This window comes from Daktulosphaira vitifoliae, unplaced genomic scaffold, assembly GCF_025091365.1.
Source record: "Daktulosphaira vitifoliae isolate Bord-2020 unplaced genomic scaffold, ASM2509136v1 Scaffold_1, whole genome shotgun sequence".
In the NCBI taxonomy this organism is placed as follows: Eukaryota; Metazoa; Arthropoda; class Insecta; order Hemiptera; family Phylloxeridae; genus Daktulosphaira; species Daktulosphaira vitifoliae.
In genome coordinates, this window is record NW_026099572.1 from 14,336,125 (window position 1) to 14,348,475 (window position 12,351).

Sequence of the window (12,351 nt, forward strand, 5' to 3'; positions counted from 1 at the left end):
TCAAATTACCTCAAATTTAAGATAATAAATAATATTTAACAAACAAATCTATATTTAATTTGCCCGATTGATTGTTAAAATGTTAATATCAATAGTTTTTTGGTAATGGTAGGAAAGTATTTTGTATTTATAATTTTTTTTGATAATTGTTTTGTTTTATGACTTAATTTAAGGAATAAAAATTTTCATAGGGTAGCAAAAATATGATAAAATGTTTTTACTACTTATTTTTGTATCGGTAAAAAAAAATTTACCAATGAAGTCAGTGAAAATTGACTTACTTGATACGTAATGTAAAATTTTTGTTTTTTTTTTAACACCATGCATTATTATATTATGTCTGTCAATCTGTACTATCAATGTTGATACATATAAAATGTTGAATATCTTTTTTCTTTTTTGCGACTAAAAAGTACACCAAATAAATGATTCCATTATTCCATACACAAAAATTTATTATTCCTTTTTTTCTGGAAATTTTGAAAAATTGACTAACAATTGTAAGTTATTTATTTAAATAATTTAAATTTGACAAATTTCGCCTGAGTTAGTATAAATAGTCAAAATAACCTACACAGTAAAATTTGTTTTTAAATATTTTGGGCGAGTTCACGATATTTTTAAATCTAGAAAATATTGTAGTATTATTCAGTCAATAAATAACACTAAATTCATTAAATTATATTTCATTTAGTAGATCTCCTATGGAAAAACTGTAAATTATAATAGTATATATTCCAGTGACGGCTATGAATAACTTTTAAGGGGAAGCGAAAATAGAAAAATTATACTTTTAATATTTATTATATGGAAAAGAAAAACAGTCGGATAAAATTACTTTACACGACGAATTCAATGCGACATTAAATTAGATATTTTTTCAATACTCAAATGGATTGGGCAAGTAGTTTGCTTATTTTAACTAAATACAATAAATAAAATGTAAAATTAATTAATTAAATGGTTTTATCATTTTTTGATAAGGCTATTTATTAAAAATTATACTAATAGCAAATAACAGCTTAATGGTTTAATTTAAACAAAAACACATAATAGTAAAATTAATACCTTCTCAGCTTAAAATAATTTATTTGTCATTTATTTCGATAACAAAAAAATTTCGATAGTAATATAAAAATGTGTAGGCTATTCAGGTCGTATCGAACATAACCTAAAAATACTCTGTAAATATTTTATTAGCCACAGGAAACATCACGAAATAATTAAAATAAGTAGGCACGCAATATTCTAAATATAGTCTTTTACTTAAAAATACTAGAACTTTACAACTCTTAAGTATAAGTTTATATTGAACTTATAGTTATCTAATTAAAAGTTTGATGTATATATTTAGTATATTTCACAATACGAAACTATTTTTTTGTACTAATAATAATAGAAAAAACAAGAGTAAAAAAAATCAAATTTTTACCTTTTCGATTAAAATGGAGTATGCTTCTTTTGTGGGTATATAATAATTAATAATTCCAAGATTAATCCATTAGTATGTCTCAAAGCAGTTTCTTTTTCATTGACAGATTAAATAGCTGTTACTCAGAAACACATAATACTATTAAACTGAGATAAGATTAAAAAAACATTTATGATTTTAATATGGTAATTAAAAAAAAAAAGCATTTTTAATTACATGAAAAATATAAGAAAACAGTTTATACATTTAACGAACAATAATTAACGAGTTGAATTGCATGTTGCCCTATCAAAAGAACTCGCATTTAATAGTAAAACACTTATTTTTGTAGTTTAAGTAAAACTGATTTATTTAACAGGACACTCATGTATAACAGCGGTAATATACGCGTCCGTTTCGAAGAGCACGTGTGATTTCTGGAGTTTTGAACGTCTTAGACAGACTTCTATTCTTAGAAATACAATAATTTAATCCAACCCTACCTAAATTCGCCTAAGTCCGACCCATTCAATCAGCTATTAAACTGTTAAATAGTTTGTATTTTGTAGTTTAAAAATCATTAGGTGACGTTTTCACCTTATCCCAATGTACATACTTATAACACGACATAGCTATTCAGGCTAGTTCCTCATTATATTCTGACATGAGTATCACTAAGCCATTAGTGTTATTAATATATATATATATATATATATATATATTTTTTGTCAAAGGGTCAATGAGTAAAAATAAAATCGCACTGGCCTCGTTCTTCCGCACTTCATTGTATGGTAGTTTAATAGTCGTAATATGACATAATACACCGTGAAACCAATTGTAAATTCGGGAGCAATAACCAGATATTTTTTACTTTTCAACAGCAACTTTGTTAACTTCACCGAATAAGATGAACCATTGATTTAGTCACAATTTGATATTGATTAATAATTATTATTTTTATTAGTCTGTTTACCTATACAATAAATTAACCTGTTTGTTTTCCACTATTGTCGATGCATCATTTATTTTATATAATTTAAATGCCTTCAGTCTAAATTAAAAAAATTTAATGTTCTTTTTCAATTTTAAGAAAAATGAATGAATAAAAATCATCTTTAATAGCTGTAACTTACTGAAAATTAATTTTTACCTTAGGCTTTTTATTTTAATAGTATGGGGGTATGGAATTCTCTTAATGTTATTTACCTATTGTGGTAATTAGATAACAATAAAAATAGCTTACAAACTATTTATGAATTGTACTATTAACACTATTTTTTGTATTGAACCTGGAAAAGTTAGTGTAAAAGTATAAACACATTTTGGTATGAAATAAATATTATGGAGCATACGACCTTGTGAAGGCTACCTGAAATATGATGAGCTTTTCATTATTTTACTTGTATAGATATACCAAATGAAGGACAAGGACTGTTTTTGCAAGAAAAGAACACGGGCCTATGTATTATGAGGGGCTCCTTATGGGAGTGCATTAAGTTTTATTTTGCTTTTATTGTTCAAATATAATCAATTATACAATTATTAAATATAACACCAGAGTTATTAATCAACATTCAACTGTAACAATTAATAATTTAACTTCATATTTATTTTTAATAAAAATATGTTCTTTAAATAATTTTGCTAACTTATTTAATAAATAGTTTAAATAATTAGATTTGTTATAAAAAGTATACCATTCAGTTTCGCAAAACCGAACACTGTGACCGTTAAAATTGAAATAATGAAACTAATTTAACAAGACCAGCTTTATTAAATATATATTTTTCAAAATCTTTTTTCATTACATACATCAAATAAAATCGAAAAGATTTCTCTTTTCGTAATATAACTAGGGCTTTTGACTGTCATATTGAACAAGCCAAACTTATACAATTAAGAGTAAATAACCCTGAATACGAATTAATTCCTTAAAATTAAACAGATAATATAATATATGATTAATGTTGTAAAATAATATAGAGGCATTCACTCTTTAGGATAATTATTACGCCGTGTCCTACTTAATTTGAGAAAACGTATTGCGGCAAGATATCATATGGTACGCCTCTAGCCCACAGAAATGCAGAGGAAAATAACAAATATGATTAAACAATTAAAAGACTTCAACAGAAACTAATTGGTTGGTTAGGCGGAAATGGTCTGTAGATAATTGTAACTAAAGTTTTTAGCAAAAATATGTCAGAGATAATTAATGTTCAAGTAAATGCATATGACATAAATACACCAACACAAATATAGTGACATTAGAAAATTTCAGTTACAAACAATACTACATAATTTTTTTACTGTCAGAATATACTTACTACTTACCTTCATTTGATTTTAAATATCACAAACTTTAATCAAATGAAAATTGTAATATCTCATCAAGACAACCATTACCTTAAACAATAACTCAACATAGTCAATGCGTTTTTATTTCTTTAGGTTATTAATTAATGAACTATCGTAAAAATTCTTCAAACTTTCTCTTAACAGATGTTGTATTAATTATAAAAATTAAAAGAATCATTAATATAAGTCTTTAAATCATTCTTTATTGATTTTTATTTTATACACATCTTTAAATAGGTATAAATTACCTATGTACAAATTATATAAATATTTATTTTTAAAATTTTTATATCATGGTAGATTTAATTATCAAACCAAAAATTTATCGACATGTTAATACATATAAAAAAAATCTTAGCCTATTTACACTTACACAAAAAAAAATATATATTAGGTATGCACCATTGTGGAAAGTAAAATATTTCTAAATAATAATTCATAAATATATTCACATGTATATTTGCGAATAAAAACTTATAATATGATTATAGTGTGAAAATTGCAGAAAACATCAAATACAATTTTAAAATCAAACAAAAATTGAAAAAAAAAAAAGATACATAAGAAAATATTAAAATTAATCAAAATAAAGTAAATTTTAAACAATCGTACACAGGTACTAGGATTCAACATAATCTTTGGCACTTGACTTTACACAATGTCAATTTCCATTGTGAAGCAAGACAAACATATAACACTTCGAAGTCGCTTCAAAGTATGAAGTGAACCGAAAATATATTTATTTTTTTAATTTGTTCGGAATTATAAATACAATTAATATCACAAAAGAAAGAAAAGAGGTATGTAATGCGTTCTGCAATACCACTTGATCGATTAATTAAACTTTTAAAATTAATACAAATAAAATAATTTATGTTAATACACTAAAAAAAACAATTATTAAAATTTGTTTAGATCCATTTAAATTATAATAATAATTATGTACAAGGATATAAAATAAAACAGACAATTTCTTCATAAAATACTTTTAAAATTTAATTTGTTTCATTGACTATGTTATTATTCTATCAATTTTTTATAAGTATAAAAAGTATAAAAAATACGTATTATGAAAACAATAAGTTAAAAAATGATGTATAAATTTCAGATATTGTATACAACATTAGTTATACTATCTAAAAACGCCTTTTTGTTACTTTATAATAAAACAAGTAGTATAACCATAACTACAAGCACTGCTATATTTTTTATAAATAATACCTGTAATTTGATTAAAAAAGGAATACAATACAGATAATTTTGAATAAACTAGTGAAATAAAATAAAAAGAACATTTTATATATTTGTAACAAAACTGGCACATACACTAGTGTGTCATTATTTGTGTTCAATAAAACATAGAAAAAAAGATTTTTTAACGTTTGTAGTATATTATCAATATTTCAACAGTCTTTAAAAAACGTACCCTTTGTAGCAGGATATGTAAATCGTAATATGAACAGTTACTGGTACCATTTCTATTGATTTTGAATTTTTAAAACGATTCCTGTAAAACAACAGCAAACATTGAATAATATAATAATATATCATACTTACACATGTTTTTACTAAATTATACAATAAAATTTAAACAAGAGTTCAAGGTCTCAAATTTAAATTCAGAAATTTTAAAAATAGTTAATAAAAATTATTTTTATTTTTGTTATGAAATAGCCCTTCAAAAATGTGACTAATGAATCATCCTACTACAGTCTTATGGTCTCATACAGAGAAATCTTATAAATTAGGGTTTGCTAAAAACTGAATACAACTGAACCTCATTAAAAATGAGCAACTTTGTTAGTTTTTTCAACAAACTTTGCTACACTTAGATAATATAAAAGCAACACTAATATAATGGATTTAACGTATTAAACGTGATCATAAAAATAGATTTACTACTTCCGAAGTCATTTTTTTATCATTTTCCTCGCCTTTAGTAAACTACTTGGGGTCAGCCCGTTTCTAACTACTTTATTTCCTCTCGCCTTTTGTCCCCGCGTACATCCGAGATGGGAAAATCCGCCTAAGTTTTGTTCAGGACTCCTCATATCGTTGGACAAAATTTTACGCTGGCTATCGACCTGACGCAACTTCATTAGTCGCCTCTTACGACTGACAGAGGGGCTGTGGAAGTATTCTTATCCACAGGGACAATACTTCTTAAGTATGAACCATACTATATATGGACGAAAAATGTAATATATTCGTAGAAGAACAATGACACTTATTGAACATATCTTAAAAGTATTAACTACTTTAACGCATTAAAGTAATTTTTACACGCAGCATATCAAAGAACTGGTTACCGTAAGGTTTATCTACTTGATAAGTCATAGGTAGATGACTTATAGTTCATTAACTACACGAATTGGTAATTATGATTGTCGGTAACAATGTTTACATTGTTCAATTTATTATTATCAACTACAACCCACAAATGTGAACGAGATGGAAAATCATGTACTTTAAAAAATGTCTATGTATTTGCTATATTTATGGTAGAATTATTTATTATGAAGCGTGAATGCATTAAGTGTGTAACCAAACCACAGAGTGGGTAGCGAAAAAATGATAAATCCATCAGATTCGCAGGAAACCAGATGAATAATCAAGACTAATGAATGTAATTTGTTTACATAACGCAACTTGTAAGTAAATAATACGTCAGAATTCAATTTAAATTCCCTGGCGGCAAAATTAGCTACATTTTAAGAAGCTACACAAGAAAACAGAGAGGAGGAGACTATAAAGTCCAATTTAATCTCCAGAGGTGGTCATGTTCTATTTATAAATTCCCCTGAGTGCGACACGATGAATTACCACACACATCTCGTGCACAATAATAAAACGCTTCAGCGTGTACTGAACAATGTACAATATTGGTAGTTAAATCTTTCGATGATCACAACGAATACACTACTAACACGGTGGTCGAATGTTGTAACCAATTAAAACAATGATACAATTAGTTATACATTTTACTTGGTATCTATAGAGCTAATACAAAAGAAGGTGCAATAAGAATAAAATTATATCAACAACTTTTGCAGGTCAGACAGGTGTAATTATATCAATCATATAGTGTTAGAAATCTCCATTATGACTGGTAGCAGTAATGATGTTTACATAATAACATGGCTATAAAAATATCACTTATTTCTAATGACCACATAAAAAACATATCCTAAAAATGGATTAAGACTCTCATTATCGAAAATTAAATTAAATTAAAAAATGGATTGTAAATATATTGACTGAAATGTGCACACTAAGAGTTTTTGGTGAGGATAAGACGGTTAATTTAATATTCAAGTATACTTTTGGAACAATAAAGGTCTCGACCCTTGTCGTCCCTTTACAAAAAAAAATTCTTAGCTGGTGTTTCTTTTATGTAAAAATACGTGACGTTCTACGATCATAATAATATAGTCACAAGTATTTAACACATCAATAACATGGGCAAGTCCTTATGTAACTATGACGTTTTACTGTGTAAAACAAGTTTATGAAATAATAATACACTGCATTCCCCACACTTCTATAACCTTTAAACCGTAGAAATGGACAAACTTACCACACGATTCTTTACACGGCAATAAAATTTATTATAAAAGTCAATAAATAGATCTTGCAACTGTTTTGAAGTTTAAAAAACATTTGAAAAACAACTCATTGTTTTTAATTTAATTATTGGAATTATTCGTTATTAATCATTATTGATAGCATGGTTCTTATCAGTTTGATGATGACATCCGTAAGTTTAACCAACCCCGATTACTAGTTCTTATATTGACGATAATTGGAAGTGTGTGTAAATGCATTCACGTGTGAAATAAAATAACCATAAACATTAGTAATCGACAATAATGTACTGATTTATGGTTTTTACAATAACCTTAAAATAAATTAAAATAATAAACGAATGTTTTAACCAGTTAGTCATGCAGTTTTGACGATCTATGAAGGTTTTACACGATAAAAACTAGACGAAAGAATACATCATACATTTTAAAAGTAAAATATGAAAACAACATATATTTTAACAATTGTTAATACACTCTTTATAAATATAGACATTTAATTATTTATAAAATCTTCTTTGAAATTAAAATAATCTTCAAGCGATTAGTAATTTTTTAAACATAATAAAGCTTAATAAAAACCGTTAAATTTATTTATAAAAAATAAGCCGACCTAAATATGTTGGATTTACTCTACATTAACTTTAAAGTGATTTGATCATATGAAATACATATACCATTAGGCTTAATACATTTTACTGTGTTTATCAGTCATAAATTACTGCACATTATTTATAAAACATCATTTAGTATTGATATGCTTTTAAACATCATAAATATTAAACTTCAAATCGATACTACGGGAAATTGAACACTACATACAACAAAATAAATTATAAAAACGTTTTTACTGAAATAACAAATTCTAAAAAAAATGTTCTAAATTTATAGTATTTTCTACTATGAACATATTGATTCTGTTCAATATATATACTCAATGTTATTAGAAACAAAATAACAAAAAATACGCACGAGTTTACCGACCAACAACACAAAATCTAAATTAGAAAATAGCAGCCGAACAATTACGTTACTACACATAGTGTATCAATACACAAACCTCACCCTAAAACATGAACACACCCTAAATCCCTACAAAATTATTTTTTTGGGAATTACAACACACCTTGTACACATTAAACACTTCACACTAATCTTTAGTTGACCGACTGTATACATGATATTCTCAATTGGAATGAGGGTAAAAATTGTTTAAGGGTTTCTCCGATTGTTACATTACCAAAAGGAGTAGACATGTATAAAAATAAGTTAGCAACGTGTTATTAGATAAACACCAAACTTAAGTCCATAAATATAATATCAAGAATACATTATTGAAAAAGGTGACATTATCAATGCTTTTTAATTAAATATTACTGATAATTAAAATGTTATAAGTAATACTATTAATCTGATATAATACGAAATTATTATTAATGGTCAAATTTAAGTTAAGCTTACGATATACGATATTTTTTCCTATCATTAAAAATATTTAAGATACTTTTATGGAAATCAGCCTATAAGATATCAAACAGGAAAATTCTAAAACAATGAAACTAATTAATTAAGATAACAAATAAAAAAAATTATACTACCGTACAAAATTAACTGTTTATTAACTAAACAATATATTACAACAAATAATATTATGGAATTGTAATATATTTAAATTTATAACTCGGAAATTAAATACTATTAGCATAATTACTTTCTATAGATATAACAAGAAATAACCGTTTTGATAATACTAAGAATTGGTATAAAATTTAGAACACGAGTATATGACGTATAAGGTGTTTCTGATGAGTCAGCGCTACATACTTTATCAATTGAAAATTGAACAAATATCTTTTATATAAATATGAATTAAGTAAAACTTAATCGAATATGATGCACGTGAAAAATACATATTTACACGATATAAATTTAGAATGTTATTATACAATAAAACCAGAGAAAATAAAAAATTGTATTCATAATTTTTATAAAATGTGTATGTAAACAATGCACTATATTTTTGTAGATTACTCGAAATTGTTGTTTTAATCATTTTCTCTATATTTGTATACACATTTTATATTTATATTAATGTATTTGTTTGAATTAAACACATAATTGTTTTTGTAAACTATATCAAAAACTAAAATGTTTAACTTATAAAACTAACAAAAACTTGAATTTATCTTATTTTACTTATGATCCAACACCTACATTTTTTATCACATAAGTTGTAATGATGATCAAAAATTTGAAAAATAGAGTAGAAAATCCAACAATGAATAACTACTAACTGCCTAAATGTATCATTAAATGTTAACTATATATATTCATTAAGTTTAAAATTTTATATTTTTTGAGAAAAATAAAGTAAGGAATATATAAAAAAAGTTATTTAAAAGTTACTAATATCATTTTTTATTACTCTGTATCATTCAGAAGACGAAATAAAATAGAGTTCATGCTCTTGTTTGCACTAGAATCATATAATTGAACAAATTTTTCACTTTCAAGAAAAAGTACATAAATATAAATTGAATAATAGTTTAAATTACAATTTACAACTAAATATATAAGATAAATTGTATTAGATAATATAATTAAAATTGTTCAACTTATTGGTTATTAACCTATTGGTTATTTAACCATTGGAATATCGATAATATTGATATAAAAACGTCAGAACTCAACTGCAAACATGGATATATCCTCAAGCACTTCAAGCAACAAGACAATCCATGAAAGCTTTAACACATTCATATTGATGTAAGTTAAATTGATACTAGATTGAAATTCAATAATTATTATTTTTTAATTATATTTATAGTGGAAAATTGCTCCAAATTGTTGTATTGGGAAATTTTTTTTAATACTTTCTAAAACTATGACTAGTTTATTAAGAAACTTAAGATCAAAAAGTTGATGATGAGTTAATGGTAGAATATTATTGTTAAATACAATTATTATTCAACATATGTATAAATATATATTTGATAACTGTGACTTTAGTAATTTAATATTATGCATAATTGAATAAACTTTGGCAAAGTTTGAAATGCCAGTTATACTAGTTATGATATACTAAAATAATATTTTTAGAACTAAATTAATATTCTAAATAATTCAATACTTGAAAAATTTACTTTTTAAGCAGGAAACATGTATAAACAATACTAAAAGTTCTAATTATTTTAAATTTCAAACATTTTAATGTAAGCTTACCCAAAATAATGAAATCATCAGTAGCATTTGACATTAATGCACACAAAAACAAAAATTCTAAAAATATGGCTTATAGAACTGTACAGCAGCAATAACTCTTTTTCTCTTTGTCATTGCTAAAGTTCATTTCACGAACAATTTCCGCAAAAACTTCATTCACATTGGTACGATTTTTTGCACTAGCCTCAACAAAAGGACAGCCCCAAATCTGAGCTAAAGTATTACCTTCAATAGTTGGTACTTCACGTTGATGTTCCAAATCAATTTTATTTGCTACTAAAAGAATTGGTACTTTTTCGGATCCCTTAACTCGAGTAATGAGTTCTTTCATAGGTTTAATATCTTGAAAAGTTTGGTGATTAGTTAGGCTGTACACAACAACAAAACCCTGTCCATTTTTTATGTATAAGTCACGCATACTGGCAAACTGTTCAGTACCAGCAGTATCCAGTATTTCAAGTACACAGGGAGAGCTGTCCACTTCAATTTCTTTCCTGTAAAAATCTTCTATGGTCGGATCATACTTCTCCATGAAACGGCCAGAAACAAATTGGACGGTCAGGGCACTTTTGCCCACACCACCGGAACCCAGCACAACAACTTTGAACTCGCGCATCGTCGAGCTGTGACAGACGAGCGATTACACATACGGATCGCTATGACAAATTAATAGAAATTTTGCACATAGTGGCTATGTTTGATAATGATCAGACTAGTAGTATTTATACTTTAAATGCAACTCGCGAAACAAATAATAAAAAACCGAAAAATTAGAATAAGTAAACACTTACCAAAAATAAATGTTAATATCGAAGTATTAACACAACTTGAAATTACTTATTGGAATTAAAAAGAACAGTACGAGACGATGATTACGCACACTCGCACAACAATCGTATTCGCATTTACGCACACACGCCCTGTTTATCAAGTGTACATATGTCTGTGTGTGCCAGTGTTGAGAGTCCGACTAGTTTACAGTGATACCAAGGTTATAACTAACGCATTTCCCAAATATACAAAAAAAAATTAATTAAAAAAAGTATTACTGGTTTTACAAAAAAAAAAAAAATGATTAACTTTAGTTGATTGAAAAAAATGATGAACAAGAATTTTTTGTTTCAATAATTTATTATAATACATATAATTTTCAGTATGTTTAAAATTTTATTTGTGAAATAGGTAAAATAATGTATAAATATTGACATATTATTAAAAAAAATTAATCAGTAATTATCATATATAATACTTCATTTTTATTTCAATTTGAAAGACTAGAGAAAAAAATTAATTTTATAATTTTAATTTGATGTTATAAAAACCATAGAAAACTAAAATATAAACTTAAAGAAAGAGATCTAGTACTTCCGTTTTATTATTATTCACAATTAAGACCTTTAGCATTACTATAGGGTAAAAACTTTTACCACCTGAAATGAATATCAATTCTGCATAGTTTAGTAAATCATCGTACACTCACACTTCCAACTTATTTTTATAAATACTGGTTACCTTACTATGAATATGACATACTTACAACACAACAAATCTAATTTTCGAAATATTTAATGTAAATTATTGAGCAAAATATATAAAAATTTTATTTCATTATGTATGAATATGAATGGATTGGCACAAAATTATAATGAATTAGTTATAAATAAGTTTTTATTTAAATGTAATATTAAAAAATTAATTTGAATATTTACAAGTATTTTCATTAATATAAATTATAAAATGTCTTAAAAATAAATTATTTAATTTATAAGACAAATG

At 25.4% G+C, this 12,351-nt stretch overlaps 1 protein-coding gene across 1 annotated transcript; it reads right to left on the reverse strand.

Moving 5' to 3' along the window:
• Positions 1–5,052: 5,052 nt before the first annotated feature.
• Positions 5,053–11,532, reverse strand: LOC126899570 (ras-related protein Rap-2c). The gene is made up of 2 exons (XM_050674611.1): positions 10,576–11,532; positions 5,053–5,276 (listed from the first exon to the last, which is right to left on the reverse strand). The coding sequence occupies exon 1, from the start codon at positions 11,189–11,191 to the stop codon at positions 10,646–10,648; it is 546 nt and encodes a 181-aa protein (XP_050530568.1). The 5' UTR covers positions 11,192–11,532; the 3' UTR covers positions 5,053–5,276; positions 10,576–10,645.
• Between the last annotated feature and the right edge of the window lie 819 nt (positions 11,533–12,351).

Bases quoted from the DNA above. Each gene is read 5' to 3' on its own strand.
- LOC126899570 (XM_050674611.1), bottom strand. From the start codon at position 11,191: ATGCGCGAGTTCAAAGTTGTTGTGCTGGGTTCCGGTGGTGTGGGCAAA.